General features: G+C 37.6%; 1 protein-coding gene across 3 annotated transcripts in view; it reads right to left on the bottom strand.

Moving 5' to 3' along the window:
* Positions 1-27,720, bottom strand: part of LOC109430370 (soluble guanylate cyclase 89Db) — a 128,540-nt gene that overhangs the window by 60,711 nt on the left and 40,109 nt on the right. For all 3 annotated transcript variants that reach the window (XM_029857273.2, XM_029857272.2, XM_062846327.1), the window contains exon 2: positions 5,233-5,565. In XM_029857273.2, the coding sequence (XP_029713133.1) occupies positions 5,233-5,274 (42 nt within the window). In that variant the 5' untranslated portion in view covers positions 5,275-5,565. The remainder of the gene's footprint in view (positions 1-5,232; positions 5,566-27,720) is intronic.

Raw genomic sequence — 27,720 nt, forward strand, 5'->3', positions numbered from 1 at the left:
GTCCCCGATGTCACCCCCGTGGAACCTATGCTAGATGCTCCGGGGTGGCCATATTAGTTTATACAGACTTCAGGGTATCGTTTCTGACTCAGTCATTCGAAATCATTAAGTTTGATATGTCGCACGACATATTTTGGATGAAAACCAGAAGTGTCCCCAATGAGGCCCCGCGGAACCTGTCACGGTGATCCGGATGGGTCAACTTATTCAAATATGATTATCACAATTGTGTTTTATTGTTCGCAATAAAAATTTCGCTGAAAATCGATGGTTCAAACACAATAACACACGAAATAATATGTTTTAGCCATTTCGGCACGCTACCTGGCCCCAGTACAATCCGGAATAACTCCGGAATGGTTACGGATATAGCATGGCCACTTGAGTGTAATGAACTTGCACCAATTTATGATCGATTGAGGGCGATTTCAAAAAAAAATTGATGAAAATTGATGAAATGCCAGCATTTTGAAAATGAGATGTAGGGGGTCGGGTACGTGAAGGTTAAACCACTGTTATTTGCGATTGTTTCAATGAAATGTTTACAAATTTTCAGAGAGGTTTAAATGTTGTATCTTTGGATCGGTGTTTGTGAAACTTAATAATATTTGTTTATGATTTGAAGAGCCAATGAAACACCCTATGACAATATTGCCATATATGAGCTAATTCTATGAAAATAGAGGAAAATCTTCAAACAATAAAAACATTCGATACCCTCGATGAAACATTTCCAAATTTTCTGAGGTGATGCTATAATAGTTTATCTTTTGAATGCCGGGTGTCAATATGGTATATATTTTTATTTGTGATTTTGACGAAAAAGTTACTGTACGGGCAATTGTTTGATACACTGTAAAATGTTCGCAACTAACTTGAACATCCCTAGCTATGATCAATTGCGGCTCTCGACGAACAAGCGCTCCAGTGCTCTTGCCAAGCATCCTAGAGGGTTGAGGTCTTCAGCAAAGTTGTCTAGATTGATTGGTACTACACATTAGTGTCTTCGGTTTTGATCTAGAACTAGAACTAGATAAGTTTTATCTTTCAATTCGACGCTCTAGTTTTCTCCTCGATATACATTAGACATGTTCACATTTTAGAAAATGTCTCGAATTCCACCGGTCAAGTAAGTATCATAATTCTCATGCTAAAATGAACTTCTGGTCAAATTTTCAGCTTGATTGATAAAGATTTCAATGTGCTTCAAGTTGATTTGTTAATTTCGGGCTTTTCTTCACTTTAAAAAATATAACTATTGAACGGAATGATATACAAATACAATAATGATTATAGCTCGAAATCAAAGCTTATCATATTCCACAAAAGTTGTTCATACATACTTGTACAATTCTTGCAAATTTTATCAGTAATAAATTGAGTTTTGTTCTAAGTGGTACCGAAAATTCTGTTATCTCGGAGTCAAAATGGCCTGGGAAGCGTGGATTAATGAAATTATCTGAGATGAACTATTTTGGAAATAATCATATCCCACGACGATTCCCGTTCGAGGTTATCCGGAAGCTTTTTGTAATTAATTATTAAAAATGCTGGAAGCCATGCCACACGCCATCACCCACCAAGGGGGGTGAAGAAAATTTGACCAGAAGCTCATTTTAGCATGAGAATTATGATACTTACTTGACCGGTGGGATTTAAGACATTTTCTAATATATGAACATGTCTAATATACATCCTAGAGGGTTAGAGTCTTCGTCAAAGCACTCTGGATTGTTTCGTATTACTTTCTTACATCTTCGGTTTTCATCTAGATCTGCTGATACCGATCCAAATAAGTTTTTTTTTTTCTTTTATTACGAGACGACGCTCTAGTGTTCTCGATATGTATTCTAGAAAGTTGGAATCTTCGGCAAAACGCTTTGGATTGGTTGGTACTACATTCTTACGTCTTCGGTTTTATTCTAGATCTGCTAAAACTGGTCTAGATAAGTTTAATCTTTTAATACGATCCTCTAGTGTTCTCAATATGCATCCTTGAGAGTTGGAGTTTTCGGCAAAGTGCTTTGGATTAATTGGTACTATATTCATACGTCTTCAGTTTTGCTAGAGATCTGCTTTTACTGACCTACATAAGTTGTATCTTTAAATATGACTAGCTGTACCCGGCAAACTTTGTCTTGCCTGCTGCGTTTTTTTGACGTTTCAAGTTTCTATCCAAGACCAAGTCCCCGGTCACAAAGCGTATGGAAGATCAATTTTCAAAAACTCTCATTTTTTCATGTTTTTTGCCTCATAAATCTTCCTTGGATGAAAACTGACAGAACAAAACAAAGATGATCAAAATCGGACCTTCCGTTCGCAAGTTATGCGTGGTCCCACGTACGCCACTGCGTTTTTTATATATATAGATAGAAGATTATGCATGCGTTCTAGATATGCATCATGAAGGGTTGAAGTCTTTAAAGAATAGGCTTGAATTTATTGGTACCACATTTACAAGCCTTCGATCCCTGAATCTCCTCGAGATTCCAGGGAAGCCCTTCACGAGATTCAGGGAGGAATCTCCACAATATTCCAGAGGTGTTCTTCACGATATTCCGAGGGGAATCTCCACGATATTTCAGAGGGAATCTTCACGAGATTATATAGATACAATCTCCACGAGATTGCAGGAAGAATTTCCACGAAATTCCTGGTAGGGGCAGAGGATATCTTTACCAGATTCCAGGAAAAATCTCCACAAGATTCCTGGCAAAGTGCCCCCTCTTTCATCAGTTTCTGTCTCGTGTTACGAGAGTGCGCGAGAAGAAAGAAAAAAATTGCGCACGCCAGAGGTTATATCGAAAGATAAAACTGATGTAGATCTAGTTGTAGTGGTTCTCAACAACAAAGAAGTAAAAAATGTATGAACAAGCACTTTCTAAAGACTTCAACCCTCCAAGATGCATATTCAGAGCTCTAGAGTGTGATAAATCTGGTCTAGACCAGTTAAGACAGATCAATATCAGAACCGAAGAGGTAAGAATGTAGCACAGGTACTCTTCGATATAACGTACCCCAAGCTCAGGTTTTTCAGCCGATCTAGATAAAAAAAAGAAGGAGTAGGCATGTAGTACCAACCAATTAAAAATACTTTGTCGCAGACTCTAACCCTCTATGATGCACACAAGAACACTAGAGCGTCGTATTGAAAGATAAAACTAATCTAGATCAGTTTCAATAGATCTAGATCAAAACTCTCTCTCTCTCTTCTTGGCGTAACGTCCTCGCTGGGACAAAGCCTGCTTCTCAGCTTAGTGTTCTATGAGCACTTCCACAGTTATTAACTGAGAGCTTCCTCTGCCAATGACCATTTTGCATGTGTATATCGTGTGGCAGGCACGAAGATACTCTATGCCCAAGGAAATCAAGGAAATTTCCTTTACGAAAAGATCCTGGACCGACCGGGAATCGAACCCGTCACCCTCAGCATGGTCATGCTGAATACCCGTGCGTTTACCGCCTCGGCTATATGGGCCCTCTAGATCAAAACTATCAAAACCGAATACATAAAAATTTAGCATCAATCAATCTAGACAACTTTGCTGAAGACCATAGCCTTCTAAAATGCTTGGCAAGAGCACTGAAGCGCTTGTTTGTCAAGAGCCGCAATTGATCGTAGTTAGAGATGTTCAATATAGTTGCGAACATTTTGTGCTATCTCTATACTAGAGTTATCATCAGAAATCACGTTTTGCAGACATTATATGATGTCGCGGCTTAAATTTGGCATGCAAATAGAAAAAAAAGATCAGATTTTCACAAACGTTCCTCACTCACGCTATTCAGGATAAAAATGAGCATTCCTAAGAATATGAATTTTGCATAAAATTAATGTAGCAAAGTTGGGTCGAAGATCCCTGAAAAAAAATTGAAAATCGGTTCACAAGCAGCTGAGAACAAGCTGCTCAAAGTAAAAGTTCCCATTTTTTCTGATCACGGATTTCCGTGTAAAGTTTTTTATCACGATAGGTATTTGGAGTGTTAAACATACTACGAGTTGCAAACTGATGATTTTTTCAGCACGATTCGTACAGTTATCCAACGCATACTACATATTATGCAACCCTTTTTCATGTTGCAACTCATTTCAGTAGCATAATGAACCAGTATGTAAAAGTAGGCAATTATGATACCGAAACGAGTAACATAAACTACATAAATGTACATAACAACATAGCTCAACGCATCCCGTTCACAATATTCGAAGTGACACATTTGTTTTTCCTTTGCTCTCAACTGAAAAAAATCAAGTATCATAAGCCAAAAGCCCTTATCACAACGATATTCTTATTCGTCATCATCGAAGCTCTCGTCATCGTTTTGCCATCGCAAAATCGAACACATGTAATACGGTATGCTTATGGCACGGTGTTTCCTCGACGGTGTTCCGGTCCCGCTCCGACAGTCAACTTAGTAGCCGAAAAAAACCACGTCGGTATCGTCGTCTATCGTCAGTTCCTCTGTGAAAGCCAATTATTGGGAAAAAGGGCACATGTACAAAACAGCAGGGTATAAGGGTTGTTGGTTCGGGCAACAGCACAAGAGACAGTCAAAGGACGCCATATGTCTATGCCTATGGGCCACACACAAACACACACACACACACACACACACACACACACACACATCTCGTACCGTAATACGCCTGTTCGTCGACGTTTCCGCCGTAGTAGAAACAATCCAATCAATCACAGAGGAAATTGAAGAAATTGAAATATTTGATTCTTCCTGCGAGGGATGTTTAGCATTGGACCAAGTAAGTTGATGTTCAACATTTTGATTCTAATTTTTCAAGAAAACTGTGTTCTTACTTGTTTTTTCGAATTTAAACGACATTTGGAAATGCTTCTTTTTAATATGTAAAAAATGATAACAAGATGACTTAAAGTAGAATTTGAGCATGACTGGCAAACTCTAATGTTTCAAAAGAGAAGATATAAACTTCATATTCATGCACTAAAGTGGGGGATGCTGCCCACTCACCTAATTGTTAAGGATGGAAAAACAGGAAAAATCAAATACTCCTCTCAACCTCTCACATCTCACCGTTAAGGCCAAGAGCATCCGGCGTGTGTGTAAAAAGTGAACATATGTATCTAGCTACACTACCAAACCAGCCATCCATTCACTGTTTCTACACACACCGAGTGCTTTTGGGGCGAACGCCTCTAAGCGTCCCTACACTATATAAAAAGTTAGTCAATTTCAACAAGTTTTCTGGCATCTTACCTGCACAAAGTGCTGAACGCTTTCCAGCAGCATTCCGTACATGATGGTAGGAGTTGTCTTCGCCTTTGTCCTCACGTACACGCTCAGCTGCTTTTCTTTTTATCCGGACCAGACGACGACGACTCACCAAGGATACAACGATACGTTCCGGTCTCTGGGGTGCTGCAGTATCCGTTGATTGAAGGACCCAAAAGTAATTGAGATATGTCTGTCGGCCGGCGGCGGGCACCGCGCGTTTCTACTTTTCAAACACACACAATATTCACTCTTCACTGAATAACAACCATCCGTGGTTCACCGCTAAATTTCTTGTCATTGGCGCCATCGGAAGGTCTTTCATCATCATTGAGTTCGGGAAAAAAAATACAACTGTTACTTTGTGCCTCCTATCAACGATTTTCTACCACCCACACTACCTGGGTCAAACGTGGTCAACGATTTACAAAGTTGCTTCTGCATTTTCCCCCCTAAATCTCGAAGCCTATTTATAAACCATTGCTTGATCCTATTCTTAGACAATCAACTGTACCACAGTATTCACTCTGACTAACAACGTCAAGGTTATTTCTGACAATTGAATGAACTAAGTTCCTCAATTTATATCACCCTTAAATAACATTGACCCTTGAGACCAAAATGCAATATTTTCAATAGCAATCAGTGAGCATAATCAAGGTTGTCCCAAAATTGCACATGGTCAAAAAGCTTGGGGGCTCACCCTGCAAATGATAACTAAAGGTGTTAGAAACAAACTTTTGTATGACGGCAACTTTCAGAAATGACGCTTAGAGGTCGTGAATAACTCTAAAACGGATAGAAAAAACGCAATGCTGTCTTCGGCAAAGTTTATCCTCGTGAAATTTCCAATCTTTTTATGGAAATCGTTTTAAATTAGCATTAGGTTCGGATACTTTTTATGATGGGTAAAAGGCACAGTATGTCAAGAAATGACAAATTTTAGTAAATTCCAAAATTTAGTATCAAAAAGTTTCCTGCAAAACATGTCGTTAATTATTTTTCCCGAGAAGTTTGGATCCATATCAAGCTGTAAAAAAATAAAAATAGTGGGTATTGCCAATTTTTGTACGGTAAAAAATATTTGTATGCAATTTATTACGAAAAATGGCCATTTTTCAAAAATCTCGCCGAGGCGACCTCTAAATGTCATTTCTGAAAGTTGCCGTCATACAAAAGTTTGTTTCTAACATCCTTAGCTGTCATTTGCAGGGTGAGCCCCCAAGCTTTTCGACCATGTGCAATTTTGGGAAAACCTAAATCATCATACAATGTAAAGGAAATCTTACATTTTCATATTCATCAAAAATACATGAAAACTTAAAAAGAAAATAAATTGCAAATCTCTGAAGTTTTTTCAGACTCTAGTTTAATTTAAAAACACTTCACTAATACTTTACTTTTGCAAAAGAAAATAAAAAATGAATAACTCTTTTAAAGAAAAACTAGAAAGGACGAGCAAATTCCTTTTAATTCTACTACTGTGCTTATCTTCGGACAGATAGGCCTATTTCGTCTGTGACTTACAGACTTCTTCAGTGTCAAGTGCTCGACTGGCCATGTTGACCATGTTGACAATCAGTTAAAGTGGTGGTCAATCCCGGCAGGTATTCCTCCGTGCTAGAAGGGAATTCCCTGGACCGAATCATAACGGATGGCCCAGAAGTGTAGCAGACAGCGTGACCCTTTACGACCCGACATTTTTTGCTTTCTAAAAAGTTCTGTGACAGGTTGATTGTTGTATCGAGCCCTGAGGAAGGTCCCATACCTGGACCGAAACGTCGGCGATGATTTGAAATCAGTCAACGCAATTTTTTCAGACTGCAAGCCGAAAACCCAAGAAATCAAGCACCCAAATCAGTGGATATTTGTAATCAGTTTTGTACCTTTTAATAGCGCCCCCACAGTCCCCCGCTCAGCACTAAATATGTAAGCCCTACTCATAAGTGCATAATTTCCAGACCACACAAAAATGTGTTACAGTTACACATTCTCAAAAACAGCTCGTACACTCGTCTAAATGCGAAATGTCGATATTTTTGTTTTCCAAGGTCACTAGTAAACCTAGCTAGATTGCTGTACAAAAACTTTTTGCGAATTTAACGATTTTGCGGACACAGGAACTGATTTTGTGAATGTGCAAGGATTACACATTTTTAGTGTAGTCTGGAAAGTATGCACTTTAGTGCTGAGCGGCTCTAGAGAAATGTCAATTGATGTATTCCCGGAAAGATATTAGGAATATTTCTTGGAGGTATTCTCGTAAAAGCCTTGAAAATTTCACTGGAGAAAACCCTCGAGGTATCCTCGTAAGAATCCCCGAAGAGGATCCATTAAGAAATTCTAGAAAAATTTTATTGAAGTATTTCCGGAGAACTCTCAAATAATAAACTCTTGGGAAAATCTTTGAATTCACCTGTAGGAATTCCTGGACGAATCGCTGCAGTGCAGTCTGAAGGAGCTTAAGAAGGAATTTCCAAAGGTATTCCTAGTACATTTAAGACGAATTTAAAGAAATATCCTTCTCGGAAGGAGGTCTGGTGAAATTCCTGAAGCAATCCTAGGATGAATCCTAATACAATCGTTTTTAGAAAACCTTTGTGGCATTCCCAGGGGAATTTCTGAAACAGTCTATTGACATTTATTGGAATAATATCTGAAGGAATTTCTGACGCAACACCCTCAAAACAACTCTTGAAAAACGCCTACAGGAATCTTTGGTGGAGTTCTTGAAGAACATCAATGAATAATTTCTTGAATTTTTTTTAAGAAAAAAGAACCTTAAGATGAAGGAATTCTTTTGCAGGTGCAGCAGGGGATATTCTTGAAGGAATTCATTAATGTAATCCTGAACAAATCCGTAGATGAACTCCTAAAAGATTTCCTGGTGATACTTGTGGAACAATTACTGGATGACTTCTTGAAGAATTTCTTGGATCCTTTATGCATCACACTAAAATTATCTTAGAAAATTTGCTGCAAATGCAAATCGCTGGAGAAATTCTTTTAGGAATCTTTAAAGTAATTTAAAAAAATGTAATCCTTGAGAAATTCTTGTGTGCTCCTCTGAAAAAAAAATATGAAATTTTTGAAGAACCCCTGAATAAATTTTTAAAGAGATCCCGAAAGGAATTTCTGAAGGAGCGGATTTCCTGGAGGAATTCCTGAAGAAATACATGGAAGACACCCTGTCAGAACTCCTGGAGGAATGCCTGGAGGAATTTCTAAAAGTATATCTGGAGGAATCCCTGGAGAAATTCCTGGAAAATCCATGTAAGAACTCATGGAGGAATCTTTGAAAGAATCCCTTGAGGAATTTCTGCAGGAATCCTTAGACAAATTTCTGATGGTATTTTTTGAGGAATTCCTGGCGAAATTTCTAGAGGAATTTCTGAAGGAATCCCTGAAGGTATTTTTGGATGATCCCTGAGAGATGAAATTCATGGAGAAATCCCCAGAGACATTTTTGGAGAAATTCCTGGAGGAATTTCTAGAGGAATCCCTGCAGAAATTAAAGGATTAATTCTAGGAGGAATTTCTGGAGGAGTTCGTGGTGAAATTCGAGAAGGAATTCTAGGAAGAATCACTGATGAAATTTTTGCAGAAAAGAGGAGGAGTATCTGGAGGAATTCCTGGAGGAATCCTTGGTTGAATTTCCGGAGGAATTTCTGGAGGAATCCTTGAAGGAATTCCTAAAGGAATCCCTGAATATAATTCTGATGAAATTTCTTGAGAAATTCCTGGAGGGATTTCTAGAGAAATTTTGGAAAAAATCCATGGAGGAATTTCAAGAGGGGTCTATGGAAGGATTCTTGGAGAATCCGCTGTATGATGTCCTGGAGGTATTCTTGAAGTAATTCCTGGAGGATATCCTAGAAGAATACAAGGAGAAACTTCCGGACAAATTCCTGGCGCAATCCTAGGAGGAATTCCACGAGGAAACCCAGGAGGAATTCCTAGAGAAATCCCTAAAGGAATTCTTGGAGGAATACCTGGAAGGATGCCAGAAAGAATCCTTGTAAAAATTTCTGGATGAATTCCAGGATGAATCCCTGGATAAATTCTTGGAGAAATTCCTAAGGGAACCCCCAGAGGAATTCTGTGAGAAAATCCTGGATAAATTTCTAAATTCCTGGCGTTATTTTTGGAGGAATTTCTGGAGAAATTCCTGGAGAGATCTTTGGACAAAGGAGGGAGGAATCCCTGAAGCAATTTCTGGAGGAATGTATTGAAAAATCCTTGGGGGAATCCCTTGAGGAATATCTGGAATTCCTGGAGGAATCTCTGAAGCAATTTACGAAGGAATCGCTGAAGAATTCCTGGAGAAAATCTTGGAGGAATTCCTGGAAGAACGCATTAAGTAATTCCTGGAGCAACACCTGGTGAAATCCCTGGAGGAATATCAAAAGGAGTTCTTGGAGGAATCCTAGGCGAAATCCCTAGAAGAATGCCTGGATAAATTCCCGGACAAATCCATGGAAAAAATCCTGCAGGAATTCGTGAACGAATCTTGGGAGGAATTCCTGGAGGAAGACCTGTAGTAATCCTTGAATCCCTGAAGCGATTCCTGGAGGAATCTCTGGAAGAATTCATGAAGGATCTCCTGGAAGAATTCTTGGAGGAATTCCTGGAGGAATTACTGAAAAAAATCCCAGAGGAATTCATGAAAAAAAAATCCTGGAGGAATCCTTAAAGAAGAAGTCTCTGGAGGAATACCTGGAGAAGTTCGTGGAGGAATTTCTGGGGGTATGTCTAGAGGAATTTCTGAAAGAATGCATGGGAAAATTCCTGTAAGGTTGTTGTGGGGAATTTCATTGCTAGAGGATAAATTCCTGGAGAAATTCATGGAGAAATCCCTGGAAAAAAATCTAGAAGAAATCTTGAAGGAAACCCTTGGAAGATTGAATTTCTGAAGGAATTCCTGAAGGATTTATAGAAAGCAATTGTAGTAAAAAAAAATCTGAAATAGTAATGCCTGAATCATTTCCTGGATGAAATCTTGGAAAAATTTCTAAGGTAATTCCTCCCGGAGGAATCCCTAGAGAAATCTCTTGAGGAATTTGTGAAGGAATTCCTGGAGCAATTCCAGGAGGAATTTCTGGAGGAATTTCTGGAGGATTTTCTAGAGGAAATCGTAGAGTAATCTCTAGAGGAATTCTTGGACTAATCCCTGCAGAAGTTCCAGGAGGAATCCCTGGAGGGTGCTGGAGGTATTCTTAGAGAAATTCCTGCAGCAATTCCCAGAGAAAACCCTGGAAGAACTCCTTTAGGAATCCCTGGAGAAATTTTTGGAGAAATCACTGGAAGAATCCCAAGCAGAATTCCGGAAGAACTCCCGGGAATAGTTTCTGAATAAATTCCAGAAACTTCTGAAAAAATCACAGAAAAAAATCTTGGAGAAATCCTGAAGATATCCTAAGAAAAGTTCATGGGAGAATCCCTGTAGCAGTTCCCGAAGAAACCCCGGCCCCGAGGAATTCCTGAAGCAATCCCAAGAAGAATGGGGGGAATTTTTCATGATTGGATCTAGTTTTGTGTTTTACTCAAAGCTTCAGGAAAATAAAAAAGGGGTCAAGACTACCCAGTCTCTCCTACAAAAATAGTTATTGTTGTTCAAACGTAAATGTCAATTCTCTAGGATCATGCCCACCGACGCGTGAATAAACCCAAAATGGCATCCCCCATGAACTCCAGCAATCGTTGCTGAATTGGAAAAGACAACCAACCTTCCCAATAAGCTGTGGATTTATATATTTGGCAACTTAATCCAACCATCGCTATCACCTTCCTTTTGTTTTGGATCTGGTTACCAAATGAAAAACAAAGCGATGTTCAACAAATAAACCATAAAAAGTTAACGTCTAGTTCTAAAAGTTCCTTAAGAAATCTACCACGAATTTCTTCTTTAACTTCTCCCGGAATTCCACAAGGGATTCATCCAGGATTGTCTTCAGGAATTCCTCTAAAAAAATTTTTCAGGGTTTTCTCTACAAGTTTCTCCAAAGATTCCTCATCAGGGTTTCTCCAGATTTTTTTTTTTGCTGCATTTTCTCTAGAAATTTCACCAGGGATTACTCCAGCAGTTGCTTCGAGGATTTTCCTTCTTTGAAGAATTCCTCTTGTAATTGCTGGGCTGATTTCTCCAGGAACTCCTTCAAGAATGTCTTCTTAAACTCTTTCAGGGATTTCCTCAGAAACTCCATCGTGGAATTCTGCAGGAGCACCTTCGCAGATTTCTGGAGAATTCCATAGATTATCCAGGATTTTTTTTTTCAGGAGTTCCCCGAAAAATTGTTCTTCCAATCCTTAGTGGTATTTCGCCTGGAGTTCCTCGAGGGGTTTTACTAGATTTTCTTGAGGGATTCTTCTAGAACTCCTGCAGTGATTTCTACTAGATTGATCTAGGTAGGAAGTGCTACAAAAACGTTTTCTTGACATCCTTCAGAGATTTATCCTTGAGTTCTTTAAGAGATTTCTCCTGTAATTATTGAAGAATATTCTCCTATAATGGTTTTAAAGATTTTTTCAGTGACTCTTTTCGAGAATGTCCTCAAAAACTTCTTCAGTAATTCTTCAGTGATTTCTACAGAAATTTCATTATAAATTTTTCCTGAAATTGCTGAAGAGGTTTTACCAGGACTTTTTACAGATTCCTCCGAAGGCTTTGTAAGTAATTTCTGCTGGAACTCTCAGAGCAATTTCTCTAGGAGCTCCTTGAAAGATTTCCATTGGAATTTCTTGAGGGATTTCTCAAGGAACTCCGTCAGTCATTTCTCCTGGAATCCCTTAAGAGGTTTCTCTACGAACTCCTTCTGGGATTTCCCCAGGAATTTCTTCAAAGAATGTCCATCATGAATTCCTTTGAAAGCTCCGTCAGATGTTTCTCCTGGAGTTCATTAATAAAAATTTCTCCAGGAATTCCAACAGAGGTTTATTCAGGATTTTTTTTCGGCGATTCCTCAAGGCATTTCTAGGGCATTCCTTTCTGAAATTCTTTCGGAAGTTCCGACAGGGATTTCTAGTACAGTTCATTCAAGGACTCTTGTAGAAGATTCTTTAGAGATACCTCTAGGATGTTTTTCTTGTATTCCTCCAGGAATTTCTTAAAGCATTCATTCGAGAAATTTATCTTGGTTTCTGTAGTATTTGATTTCTTCGAAAAACCTCGCTCAGCGCTGCGAGCGAAGAAATTAAACACTCTAGGATTTGCGCTGTAATTCTTTGAGGATTTTGTCTTGGAGCTTATTGAAGGATATTAATGAAATATCATGAAAGATTTCTCAAGGAGCTGTTTCAGGGATTTCTCCAGGAAATCCTTAACGGATCTCTAGTAGAATTATGTGTGAGATTTTTCTCTCCTGGAAGTTCTTCAGATATTTTTCTGGAATTCTCTGAAGGATTTCTCCTGCAAATGTAGGAGAGATTTCTTCAGGAACTCCCTCAGGGATTTCCTCTCAAATTCCGTCACGGATTGCTCAATGCACTCCTTCAGGATTTTCTCGAAGACAGCTTTCGTGGATTTCTGTAGGAGCTCCATCAGGAACTTATTCTGGGATTTCTTGAGGGACTCCTCCAGTTATTCCTTCAGAAATTTCCCCAGGAGTTTCTTTATGGATTTCCCCTTGATTTTTTTTAGGGATTCCTTCAGGAATTTCTTCTTGGAATCATTCATAGATTTTTTTTTCTGTTATTCCTTGAGAGGTTTCTCCTGAAGTTGCTGGACAAATTTGTAATTTCAGGGGATATTTTCCCAAAAACTCCTTAAGTGATATCTCTAGGAACTTTTTCAGGGATTTCTTCAGAAATTCTTTAGGAAATTCTTGGAATTTCTTCAGAGATTTCTCCAGAACCTGCTGGAGAGATTTCTTAATGTTTTTGTTCAAAGAACTCCTTCAGGAATTTCTATCGCAATTCCTTCAATGTGTTTTCCAGGAACTGCTTCAGTGGTTTCTCCAGAAACTCCTAAAAGGATTTCTCCAGAAACCAATTCAGGATTTTTTTTTCGGGAACTTCAAGAAAATCAAGGAATTCCTTCAGAAACTACACCCGATCCTTTTTTACACGTGTTGTTGTTTTGCTATACCTCAGTCAATTTTGAACCTTTTTTCATGATATTTTGTATACTGATAGTACTAATCGTGCCTACATGTGTACGAAACTTCATGAGAATCGGTTGAACATTGAATGAGTTATAGCAAAAAACTACACCCGTGCAAAAACAGAATCGGGTGTACTACAGGAACACTTCAGGGGATCCTTCATGAACTCCTTCAGGAAAACCTTCAGGGATTGCTACAGGAATACTTTGAGGGATTTCTCCTGAAGTTCCTTGAATGATTTTTCCTTTAATTCCTCGAGGGATTCCTCCGGGAATTCCCTAAGAGGTTGCTACAGGAATTTCTTCATTGATTCATGGAAGTTCTTCAGAAAGTTCTTCATAGATTTCTCCAAGAATTTCCTCAGGGATTACCTCCTTGAAATCTTTCAGAAATTTCCTCAGGAATTGCTCTAGAAAATCTATTAGAGGTTTCTCTTGGAGTTCATAGAAGGATTCATTTAGATGTTTTGACAGATTCCTCAATAAATATCTTCACTAGATTTTCCTTGGTATTCTTTGAGGATTTTTTTTCTGGAATTGCTTGAGAGATTTGTTTGAGAACACCTTCAAGGACTCCAGAATCGCCTTCTGGGATTCCTATAGGAACTTTTACAGGGATTCCTCCAAGAAAGTGTGCTGATTTATGCCATGAGGGTGGCACGATTCCACCCCTCCAGGAGTTCATTTAGGTAGGGATTCCACAAGAATTTTATCCGGGATTCCTGCTAATAATCCTTTGCGGACTTCTCGAGGATTTTCTTCTGGAATTCCCTAGGACTAGGAGTTCTTGATGAGTTGCCTCCAGGGGTTTATTTAGGATTATGTAGAGCGGACCTGGTGTGATGGATTAAGCACGTGACTATCACGCTGAGGACCTGAGATTGAGTCCCACTCCCGACAAACTCGATAAATGTGAGATCTTCGGAAGGAGGAATTCCTAGTCTAGTCTAGTCTACACATACACAGCCATTCATTGAAAGAATCCTGGAAAATGATAGAATCGACTAATTTTACCATTTTTCTTGTCATTATTAATGTTTGCAGTGCATTGGAAATGTATTACAAGCATTAAAGCGGCCAGGCCTACTGTGCAGCGTTATTATTTTTACAATAAAGCCATTAAGTGGGGACATCTCGTTGTACCAACCACTCAGCTTTTTAGAAAGCAAAATAAGTGAAAATCGATGGGGGTGACGATGCTAAGAAGGTTAATGTCACCCCTTGGTCCTTCGCTTCCTGGGATGGAACACAGGTATTTGGTCCGTGTCCTGGCCCTAATGCTTAGGCTTAAGCGCCTTTACTCGCTCTCTGAAATGAAACAAACTGGGTGCAAGGGAAACGTTGCGTAACTAAAAATTAGTTTTCGAAGTTTATAAATGCCCCCTGAAGGAAAAAAGGGAAAATGTAGTTTGAAACGGGCTCACCGATTTATCTGGAAACTGTTGTTCCTCGATGTTGTAAGGGGAACGTCATTACAGCGCAGTCAGGCTTGCTCCTCGTCTCACCACCGTCGCGCCGCAGTCAGTCAGCATTTTTGTGTTCCAGCACCGCTCCCGTCCAGTGAAGAGAATTGTCAGACAAAAGAGGCACAAAACAAGCAACAAAGAAGGCGCGACGATTTCTCTTTATCCCTACTGGTAACAGATAATGACATGATCTCGAAATTTTTTGTTGCAGACAAAACGGAAGCTGAATTTGTTGCGTACTTTTCAACTCGTGAATAATCAATTATTACTAACCCAAAATCGAAACTTGTAGATGATACATCTTCAGCACCATTGCAGTTTTTACCGACTCGAAGTTACCGTTCGAAAATCACGATGCAAGGCTTAAAAATCTCTAAATTCGTGGTGCACGATCTTTGTCCTATTCTGTTCAAGTTGGGACAAACATATGTCGCATTGGGTAGAATGTCGCAACAAATTCAGGTTGCGACATTGTCATTATTGTTGCGCGATGGTTGAATTTTGATTCACTGCTCCCGTCCAAACACAAATTCTCACACGATGATAAATATCCTAATTTTGAAGTAGTTTTACTTTAATCACAACTCTCCCGGACACTCCTTTCTTCGGAAGGAGGAATTCCTTAAAGAAAAACTGATCAACATTCACCTGGAGGAATTTCTTAATAAACTTCTGGAGGGTTTCAAAAAGTTTCAATAGAAAGAGCTCCCAAATAAATCCAAGAAGAGGTTCCTCTGGACTTCTTTTCCGTAATAAACAAGACTACACTTCAAGTAGTTCCTGGAGGAAACCCGGAAAAAAATCGTCAAAGAATCCCAGAAGGAAATCCTAGAGATATCCTGAAGAATCCTGAATCCTAGAAGGAATTCCTGGAGTAATCAAGGAATTAATTTCTAAAGATTATTCGGAAAGAATTCTTAAGGAATCTAGGAACTCCTGAAGTAATCTCAAAACATTGGCATAGAAATATCAAATAGAACCAACGGCTACATTTCAGAACGCTTTGGTATACGAGTTCAACTCTGTATTTTCCACGCTTGGCTTTTGACCACGTTTCAGGCAGTACCATCATATTGCATTAAACTAAAATTAATCAACCATAATATGTTACGGATATCCTAGAATTTTGCCCAGGTCCCTCGACAGACGATTTTATCAGTAGCAGATCGAATTCCATTTTACCGAAAGATGCCACATAACAATTTGCCTTCAATTTTCTGCCTCCACTGTCGATCCTAATGAAGTGTAAACAACCTTGATTTTTTTTTCCTTCTCATCACATCATTCGACCATCCCTCCCAGTGGGAGAAAAATCTTCGCCTTGGTTTTGAAGAATGGATTACGATTGGATTAGTAAATAATTTCCTCCACCGTGGTAAACCAGTCCCGCCTGCCTGAAGGAATGGACCAGGAAAGCAAACATCAAAGTGGAATCTGAGACCGGGTGGAAGGTAGCTGGCCCAAGGATCCCATTTCGTTTATTGTGGAATGGAGAGATAATCGCCTACGCCCCGAATAAATGGGATGTCTCAAGGCAAGCCACCCCCAGTAGACGTTTGATGGATATGCACCTATTTTGCCAGCCGGGGTGGAATTCAAAGCGACACGAATTTTCACGGGAAATTAGCTCCAGCTGACTGGCTTCCTATGTATCGATCAAAAATGAAACATGTCTGGTAGAAACTTTGTGGGAAATGACGAAAAAAGGAACGAGAAATTATAATACCCACATTCAAATCAAAGAAGGTTTGGGTACATACGCATCGAAGTAGAACGGTATTTTACGGAGATTTTCCTCTGGAACGCGTGTAAATCACCTTTCGTTGGTTGGTGGGAGAAGGGCAAAATTGAGGCAAATATTTAATTAAATATGCCATCCATTGAGTGAGTTGGAATGCTTTGCGACTCCAGAGTGAAGTAAGCTGTCACAATTTTCCACTGAACCAGAGGAACTTTTAAATTACCGAAATTCTCAACAGGTACCTATTCCCATTTGCACCCTACTCAAAACAAAGGATCGGAGCACTGTTTGTTTTTTTTTTTTATTTCTATAAGAATACAAAAAAACAGTATCAATTTGTGCCGGTGCCGTAATCACTTGTTTTAAAATAGCATGAAATCAGAAGTGGAAGAAACCTAACAGAAATTTGGTGGCACATACAAAGAGATACAAAAAGATGATTTTTTCAGCACGAGTCATACTTTTTGGGTTTTATAAGAGCTATAAGGCGTTTCAGTGAAGTGCAGAAATATCCATGAGGTTTTGGAAGGCTCCAGGGGTTTTCCGGAGTTTTCAGAATGGTTCCTGAGTATTTCAAAGGGCTTCAAAGGCTTTAGGATGCTTCGGGAGAGCTTCGAAAAACTTTCAGAGGGGTTTCAGATGTGTTTCAATGTGCTTCAATGGGTTTCAGGTCGGGGGTTTACGGGGACTATGGAATGTTTTATGGGAATTCATGGGAATTTGAGAAGGGTTTAAAATCAAGATGTTTCAGCGCTTGCCTATGTTTTTTCTGATATTTTTGAAATGCACTTGTTTTTCGTTCTTGAGTTATGGCCAATTTTGTTGAAAAATGTCCAAATGTGTCATATAAGCCTTTTCTTCGAAAAATCATAACGATTGTACGACATTTCCCCGAAAATCAGTTCCCCGATTGAAGTTTCTCCGAAAAATTTTTCCCCGAAAAACGGTTCCCCGAACGAACCGTTTCCCCGAATGGACCGTTTCCCCGAAATATTTATTATACTATTTTTAGAACTGGTTTCTGATCATTTTCTTGATTATTTTCACTGTTCGACCTAGTTGTTGGAAGTTAGCCTTTGTACAAAGAAGGCTGATATGCAGGCTTTAAAAAGACTGTTAAACGATTTTTACCTCCTCAGATTTGAAAATTTGCGAATGGAAGAAGACATCAAAATCATGGAATCTTTCGCACCTCATTGATGTGGTGCTTTCCCTTTTATCATGGATTTTACGAGATAAAATATTATTCATAAGGTTTATTACTCTTCTTTTGAATATGGGTCGTTCTTTTCTGTTGTACTGATAATAAATTATATGGCACTCAACTAACAACACGCTCATCATAATCTTCCCTTCTTTTATTCATAGGCTGTTCTTTCGTGTTATTTTTTATTTTTTAATATCCAATCGATGAAAACACCCTTTAGAAACAATAATACCTTTGAAACGATTAGTCGTAATTGTAGTAATCTAATAACGTTCATTATCAGCATAAAAGTTGTATACTAAGTAGAACACACGCGATTGCGATTATGTAAACTATGCTTGCTTACGAAAGAAGTCTATGAGCTGAATTTTAATGTTTATTAACAGGCTTTGACACGTAAAGTAATAACATTTGTTTGACAAATAGATTTTAAACTAAGCACTGTTCAGAATTTTTGTAAAAAAATTTAAATCTATCATGACCGAACTAACATTTGAAATTGCAATTTCTACTGAAAATATTAGTAGTTAAACTGATGCCAATATTTCGACAACATATTTCGATAGAACAGTATATGATGAAGGGAGAATTTCTGATGAAGATTTCTATTACATATAATGCCTTTATATACTAGAACAGTCGTACACGAAAACAAAAAAAATCATTAATAAATATAGCATCTATTAAATTACTGATGGTTAACTGAACAGTTCACCTTGAAAGAACAGCCTATGCTTGAAAGAAGGGAAATTTTATTATAAAGTTATCAATTAGGCTGAAAAGTCGGTAATTAAGCAGAAGTATGTAAGGCCGAAGAATGTTGGGCCGAAGTTCATTTGACCGAAAGGGTCGTGATTATGTGCAAAGTCATAAACGGGCAATCTAGTGGAATAATTTGAATAAATTATATGAATAAACGTCAAAAAACCGCCTATTTAAAAAAAAAATGGAAACATCTGTGATAGAATAGCTGTTATGAAAAGAAGAAGAAAAAAACAGTTTGACCGACAATAAAACCCAATACTCAAAAGAATAGCCGACTTCTCCAAGAAGGTGAATCTGCCATGATGTAGTCAGGTGTTTAATAAACTACTACTAATAAACTGTGCAATAGTAAAACTCGAAACAGCTACGTGTTATAAAAAAAGGAAAATCTCAGATAGTATGTTGCAGATTGATCAGTAATATTTCCGTAACATTATAACATCAATATCAAGGAGTCATCTATGAGAGAAAAGGGAAAATGATAAAAGAATTCCATAAAATCATGGAAGTATATCCCAGTATCCATATAATGCGCTAGTTTTGAAGAATGTTAAAAAACTCAAGGGACTCAAAACATCTTCTAAGACTTTAAAATCAAATTTGAACATCGTTTATAACGAAAATTAGAAAAATAGCCAACTGACCCATTCAGTTAACTTCAGCTGAACAACTCATTCAGCTTAAGGTACTTCAGCCTGACGTAGTTTGGCTAAGCGTTCTTCGGCCTAAAGACCAGACCCCTAGCTGTGCATTGAGGTCATCACGGCCCACGTGTACTACGTCAGCGTGGTGAGCGTCAGCTGATGCTTGAAGAATGTTAAAAGACAGATGCAATACTCTTTTCGGGGAAACGGTACATTCGGGGAAACATTTTTCATGGAAATGGTACATTCGGGGAAGAAACTTTCGGGGAAACTTCATTCGGGGAACTGGTTTTCGGGGAAATGTCGTACAATCATCATAACTCAAGAACGAAGTATCATAGTAACAAAGTTTTTTTTGGAAAATGAAAGCAAATTTTCTCAGGAATCCAAAAAAATATGATGTGGAAAAAGTTTTCCACAAAACTTTCCACCGTTGAAGATATTTATAAAAAAAATCCGGAATAACTATGCCCGATCTCGCGGGAAATTTTCAAAAAAAAAATATTTTTGAGAAGGTAGTTTTATAAGATTCGATGGCTGAAATTTTTGGAATGCATTTGTTTTTCGTTCTTGAGTTATGGCCAATTATGTGAAAAATGACCATATAATATATGCGTACATGGTTATTTTTCACAAAATTGATCATAACTCAAGCTAAAAGCTTAGGAAATAATTTTCTCAAAAATATTTTTTTTGAAAATTTTCCGCGAGTTCGGTCATTGTTTTTCCAGCTTTTCTTTACGAATTTTTTCAACTGTGGAAAATCTTGTGGAAAACTTTTTCCAGTCCATATTTTTTTTGGATTTCTGAGAAAATTTCATTTCCTAAAAAAAACTTTGTTTCTATGATGCTCGTTCTTGAGTTATGATTTTTCAAAGTAAGTAGTGACAGGGGAAAACAAAGAATTTTCACCTGAGTTTTCCGGGAAAATAGGAAAAATTTCCTCCATGGATTCTTTCAGAAATTTTTCTGGTGAACCTTTCAGAAAACCATCAATGGATTCCAGACATTCTAACAGCGTTCTAACAGTAGTATAGAAAATGAATAATTCTTTCAGAAACTACTCCAACAGTTCCTAAAAAAGCCCGAATGTTCCTTCAGAAATACTTTTTAAAGATGCCTTAAGTTCTTCCAGAAATTTTCTAAAGAATTTCTATGGGGAACCCTCTGAAATGACTCCATTGATATGTGGAAAATATCATAAATAAGGTCACGCATAAAATGTACATTTTCAACCCCAGTCCCCCTAAGGCACACTTTTTGTAAAAGATCTTTTCTGAAATAATCACACATTTTGGAATTCCTCCCTCCTCAAAGCGTGGCGTAACTTGTGGACGTTCCCCCTCCAGAAATGACAACAGGAATTATATTTACATAGCAATCCCAGGGTTTTTTTTAGGAATTCCTTTATCGATTGCTTCGAAAATTCTTTCAGAGCTTCTTCTATAAATTTCGTCATGGAGTGTCTCCAGCAAACTCTCCAGAAGTTCTTTCATGGTTTTGTTTAGTGATTCCAGTAGACATTCTTTCAATGATTTCTGCAAAAAAAATCATATAGAAATTCCTTCATTCCTCCAAGTATTTCACTAGAAATTCCTGCTAAAATTCAAGCGTACCATTGGGAATTTTTACTCGGATTCTTTAAGAAATTTAGAAATATCTTCACGAACAATTCCTAGAAAGTTTTTCACATATTGTTTTGGAAATTTTTAGAAACCTATACAGAAGTTAAAGTATTTCTCCAGACATTCTTTCCGGCATTCCTTTAAAAATAGCTTCTTCAATTCCTCCATGAATTTTTGTAAGAGATTTCTCTTAGATTTTTTTCTAAATATTTATCAATAAATACTTGTAAAAAATCCAACTTTTTCTAGATCTATTTCAGAAAATTCCCTGGGATACTTTCTCATAATCCTGCAGGAATTCGCTCAAGAAGATCTCCACGGATTCCTTCAGGAATTAGATAGACAGTTTATTCAATAATTCCTCCATGGAATCCATCAAAAACTTACTAAAAAATCCTTCTGAAATATCACATAACTAATATTCTAAGACGAATCCAATAAGGATCGAAACGTTGGAGAAAGAAATCAAACCGTAGTTTTTGATTTTTACGAGAAGACTGATACGCCGAAAAGATCCCAAGAGTATAACTGCAACAGTCGTGATTAAAGCAATTATCCTAAGATGTTAAGAAAAAAACGCCACGAAGACGTAGCCTGTCAGCGAGCCTGTCTGGGTAATATAGACCCATACATCCTACTAAGGTTAAGACTCCTTCATTTCTTTTTGGAATTCCTCCTGTGATTCTTTCAAAAATATGTCCTGGGATTCGTTAAGAGATTCCTCCGGGAATTCTTTGAGATATTCATATACAGATATATACACAAGTATTTTATGAAATTACATAAACATGTTGGAGTTATTCTTCGAAGGTGACCTGAGGGAATTTACATAGAAATGTTTAAAAATGTCCTGGTGAAATTTAATTACATTGAAACAATTTCAGAAATAATTCTTGGAGGAGCTCCTGAGATTCGCCACAAAAGTTTAGTTAATTGGACGCAGTGGCTTGATTTCCATAATAGAGGGGTAGGAAAAAAAAACTCCTGAGATGGCATTGGATGAATTTCTAGAAGAATTTTATGAGATTTTTTGGAAAAATTGAAGGAAAAAATCCTGGAGAAGTTTCTGAGAATAACCCTGAAGGCATTTCTGAGGATCATCCTTGAGAAATTTCTGAATTAAATTATGAAGAAGTTTCTGAAGAAATCCTTGAAAAAAATATTCAGACATCCGTGCAGAAATTGCAGACAAAGGTACAAGAGTACTTGAATGAATCTCCTAATGAATTTCCAAAGGATGATTTGGAACAAATCCTGGAAGAAATCCTGGAGATACTGATACGATTTCCCTAGAGGAACTTTCCTAAATGAAGTATTCCTTAAGGAATCCCCAAATGAGAAGAATTTCTTGAAATATTTCTGGAGTGATTTCTAAAGGATTTTAAAGGGTCACCGGAAAAAAGTCTGAAAAAATCCCTGAAGAAAGGTTTTTATAAATCTCTACAGGAGTTTACGATCTCACCCATGGAAGAACATCTGAGGATCTTCTAGGTATCCCTCAGGAGGAACTTCCAGAAGAACAAATTGAGAAGTTTTTGGAGTAATTACTGAAGAAACGTTTGAAAGAATCCCTGGACGACTCCAAAAGAACTCCACAAAAATTTCAGATTTTACCATGACAGCACTGGTCTAAAATGAGTTTTGGAAAAGAATATCCTTAGAAGACTGTTCGTGTGCGATGTTGTGGATTTCTATATAGAGGAATCCTTGCTGGTGAAGCCTGGTGAACGTCCTCAAGGATTCTCTCTAAAATGTTTACCATAATCCTTATGACGATAGTTCCAAAAAAAATTTTTTTGAGAATTGATCCGGAATTCCAAAATAATTTTTCCGACTTTTCCAACCAATTTTCCTCGACGGTGGAAAATTTAGTGGAAAATTTTTTTTATTTTATATATATATATTTTTTGATTGCTGAGAAATTTTTCTCACGAATTCACGAAAAATACATTGTGTCTTCGATGCTTTGTTCTTAAGTTGTGATTTTTCAAAGAAAACGGCTCATATAGCACATCTGTACAATTTCCACAAAATTTGGTCATAACTCAGGAACGGAGAAAATTCGCATCTTGAAAATTTCACAGAATGTAGCATATGTAGTTTCCTTAAAAAAAATATTTTTGAAATATTTTCCGGACTTACTAAATAATTGTTCCAACTTTTCCAACCGATTTTCCTCAACTATGGAAAATTGTGTGGAAAACAATTTTCTTTTTTTTTCCTAGATTTTGCTCAGTGATTTCAACTGAAATTTATGCTGAAGTTGCTCCAAGAGTGCTGCTGGAATTTATTCAGTTAATCCTAATAGAATCCACCAGATAAATTCGCTGGAATTTCTAAAGCAGTTCCTGCTGGGGGTTCTGCAGGAATACTTCGAGAAACCCTAAGAGCAATTCTTGAAGAAATACCAGCTGAAATTGATTGAGAAATTCCAGTAAAAAATCCTGACGAAATTTTAGTAGGAAATCTGAAGAAATCCTATCAATATATCTGCTGGTATTCCGAGAGAAACTCCTGAAGAAATCATTGAAAAAATCTTTGAAGAAATCACATGAGGAATTTCCAGAGGAATCCTTGGAGGAATTAAAAGAATGATTTAAATAATAATACTTGAAGGAACATCTCGCTCAATCTCAGCAAGAATTTCTAGAAAAACCTAGCAGTTATTTATGAAGAAATTGCAAGATGATTTTTCCAAAGATTTCTTCATGGAGAATTCCTTCAAGAGTTCATCTGCGGATTTCTTCACGAGTTCTTTCAGGAATTCCTTTAGGGAACTTTTGGAATCCGGAGCTCTGGCGTTACCTCTACGAACTGTTGCGGGGATTCCTCCAATTATTCTTGTTGCGGTTCATCCAGCAATCCCTACTGTAACTTTTCTATGGATTCCTCCACAAATTCACCCAAAGATTTATTCAAAATCCTCTTCAAATTCCTTCGAGAATTTCTGTTGACATTAATCCTAGAATACTACAAGGATTTCTCTAGAAATTCGTGTTGGGAATTCTTCTACAAGTCTTGTTGAGATTCCTGATGCAATTTTTGCTGAAAATCATCCTGGAGTTTCTGTAGTGTTCCTGAGAGCAACAACTGCAGGGTTGCCATCTGGAAATACTTGAGAAATCCTGATTGAAATTCCTGAAGCAAACCTAGCGAGAATTGTTGAAAGGTAAAATAATCATCAGACAAAATTTGTAGAGGAATCCATGGAGGTATCTATCCCAGCAGAAATTACTGGATGAATCTCATCAGGTATACCAAGATCAATTCCGAAAGGATTTCTCAAAGAATTTCTCCAGCAACTTCTCTTCGAATTCCTCTAAGGATGCCTGCTAGGGCTCCTCCGAAAATTCCTTATGAAATTACTCTAGGGTTTCCTCCTAGGATTCCTAAATGAAACTTTCTTAAAATTATTCCAGAAATTCTGACTATGATTTTTTCTGAGATCTCTTCAAGGGTTTCTCTCGGAATACATCCAATCATAGGCGCCAACTTGTGACGTATTTGGGGGGAAGAGGGGGGAGGGGGGGGGCAAAGTATCTCAAAATCAAAGAAATTCGGAAAATATCTTATTTATCTTAGTTTATCTTATTTATGCACATTCACGCAGTTTATCTTATTTATGCACATTCACATGAAAATTAGTACTTGCTGAGATTCTCCAGCACTTGCAGCAGGAATATCTTCCAACAACCTATCACTTTACGCCTGGCACCACGTACCAATGCGTGAACCCTATGCCAAAAATAAGCATTTCCCAACAACACTCCGACATCCGCATAAACTTGTGCAGGTGCAGAGGACTTAACGGCCTGATGGCAACAAGTGATTGCAATCATCACTTTCCACCCCTTTCCGACATCTGGCGATACTGAAGTTGCAACTGCGGGCGGTCAATCAAGTTTTTTTTAGATATTTAGGACTGTTATGTACATCTCAACATGTTTTTTGATATCTTTTACAGGACATTTGCTTTTTTTAAATCATTGATATTTTGGTCACTGCAAAAATAAAAATTAGAAAAATTAAAAACCAAAATTCACAAAATCGCGAATTAAAAAGAATCATCTTTCAATACATGTTCAAATCGCTTTTAGATGATGAAAAATGATATTAAGTCATAATATAAAATTTGAGTATTAGAAGGATAATTTTGTCGTGAAATATGTACAGTGACCGGCTCAAAAAAAGATCCACCATATAGTGATTGCAGTTTCTAGTGGAATATACATGCAAAAATGATAAAATATAGTTTTCAATGGATGCACTACATCCAATTTACATTGTTTGAGTGATCTGTGTTGAAAAATATTTGGTTTTTGAGGAATAAAATGATTTCTGATAAGATTGGGAAAATTGCTTAAAAATTAGGTATGACAGAAAGAAAGATCCACTTTGCAATTAATTCTGAAACATCAAAATTTCATCAAATTTTCACATGTTTTGCTTATTGATCTAGGGCCCATAGAGCCGAGGCGGTTAACGCACGGGTATTCAGCATGATCATGCTGAGGGTGACGGGTTCGATTCCCGGTCGGTCCAGGATCTTTTCGTAAAGAAAATTTCCTTGACTTCCTTGGGCATAGAGTATCTTCGTGCCTGCCACACGATATACGCATGCAAAATGGTCATTGGCAGAGGAAGCTCTCAGTTAATAACTGTGGAAGTGCTCATAGAACATTAAGCTGAGAAGCAGGCTTTGTCCCAGTGAGGACGTTACGCCAAGAAGAGAGAGAGAGAGAGAGAGAGAGAGAGAGAGAGAGAGAGAGAGAGAGAGAGAGAGAGAGAGAGAGAGAGAGAGAGAGAGAGAGAGAGAGAGAGAGAGAGCTTATTGATCTATGCTGTTGTGATGTTTTTAACATGTGAAATTTATTTTGACATGAGTTATATCAATTTTAGGGTGATATGGGGCGAGTTTATTTTTTATGGTTAATGTAATAGGTGAAATTTTTCCTAAACTTCAAAATTTATCTGTAAGCAAGAATGAATGCTATTAATCTACAATACAACAATAATACAGCTTGCAGACGTACAGGAATGTACTTTTTTGAACAATTTTTATGAGTTGGTCGACTAATGCAAAGAAAAGCACATGCTGTAAAGATTATTAAGGATTTTTTGATATTATCTGATATTATTTGACAACTCAAAACACTAAGGATGCCTGCTTGTGTATCGCAATGATCACCTCCATCTGCTTGTACTGAAGCTTGGTGAAGGTATATTTTATCATATACATATTGATAATTACATATTTTCAATGTGTTACAAGTGGTACACATGGTGCTCACTTATTATTAATAGCATTCATTCTTGCTAACGGATAGCTTCTGCAGTTTAGAGAAAATTTGACCTATTATATTAACCAGAGTGGGTCATCGTTTATATGGAAAAATGAGAAATTCAATGGTATCCCATCAGATCAAAGATCCCATTTCAGGACCCAAATAAGTGTGCAAAATATGGGCACGATCGATTATGTCTACGTTTTGCGCATCGCGTTTGAAGTTTGTATGGGGTTTTACATGGGAAAACACACTTTTTTGCATTTCTCTCATAACAAGCTCGAATTTTTCTAAAACCGTGTAACCGTTAAAGTGAAAGCATAGCCTAGAGTGTCATGAAAAACTTTGTCGAAGACCGCGAAGTAATCTGATGCTTATGAAAAAAAGTTATAGCGTTGGCATTGCTTGGCGAAACAGCATGATTTTGTTGCTATTGTTATTCCTTTACATGTTAAAACATAAACACATGCATGCGGTTCGTTGGTTATAACTTTTTTCACAGGCATCGGATCGCTTTGCGGTCTTCAACAAAGTTTTTCAGAACATCCTAGGCCATCATTTTACAGTATCGGTTAAAAAATTTCAGACAAACTTTTTCAACTTATGGCTAAAATGCAAAAAAGTATGTTTTCCCATACAAATTTCAATTGCAATGCGCAAAGTGTAGACGCAACCGATCGTGCTCAAATTTTGCACAGATACTCAGGACCCAAAACGGAACCAAAAAAGCTTTGATCTGAGAAAACGGTTCCGATGACTCACACTATTAACCACTCGCCCCATATCATCCTAAAATTGATAGAACTCATGTTTAAATAAATTTCAAATAACAAAAACATCACAACAGCATAAACCAAAAAGTAAAACATGTGAAAATTTTGACGAAATTTTGAAGTTTCAGGTTTAATTGCTAAGTGGATCTTTTTTTCTGTCATACCGTCTACCCCCGTTGGTTTGACCTCATCTAATCTGAACACTTTTTAATTTGACCCCCTCTAATCTGCACATCGTTCAAACTAAAAATGGTTCAAACGTCATTCTGCTCATGGAACGGGGTGAAACGGAACGCAGAGTCAAAACAAAACAGCAAAAAGGGTTACCATCAGTGTGTTTTTCGATGCCCACAGGGTTACTAGAAGTTCAAATTAAAAAATGAACCCCGTTGGTTTGCATGAGGTGTCGTTCAAACCAACGGGGGTAGACGGTACCCAATTTTTAAGCAATTTTCCCAATCTTATCTGAGTTCGCTTTATTCCTCAAAAATCAAATATTTGTCAACACAGATTACTAAAACAATGTAAATTGGATGTAGTGCATTCATTGAAAGATATGTTTTATCATTTTTGTATGTAGCTTTCATTAGAAACTGGTACCACTATATGGTGGATCCTTTTTTGCGCCGATCACTGTAATCATCATGCATTTGAAAAATTAAGTTCGAATCTCCCTACCGAGAAGTTGGTTTTAAGTTTAACATCTTCTCCATTGACAAAAGAAATCCCTACCCATAAAAATGATGAGCCCAACGCCGGAAATTGATTGCCCGACACAGGATGATGAAACAATACTACGTGAGATATATACTGACTGCGCTGGGTAGAAAAGGACAATAAACCAGAGGGGCTTGAAATGTAGGTCAGCG

The sequence above is a fragment of the Aedes albopictus genome, chromosome 1 (genome assembly GCF_035046485.1).
Source record: "Aedes albopictus strain Foshan chromosome 1, AalbF5, whole genome shotgun sequence".
Taxonomy (NCBI): domain Eukaryota; kingdom Metazoa; phylum Arthropoda; class Insecta; order Diptera; family Culicidae; genus Aedes; species Aedes albopictus.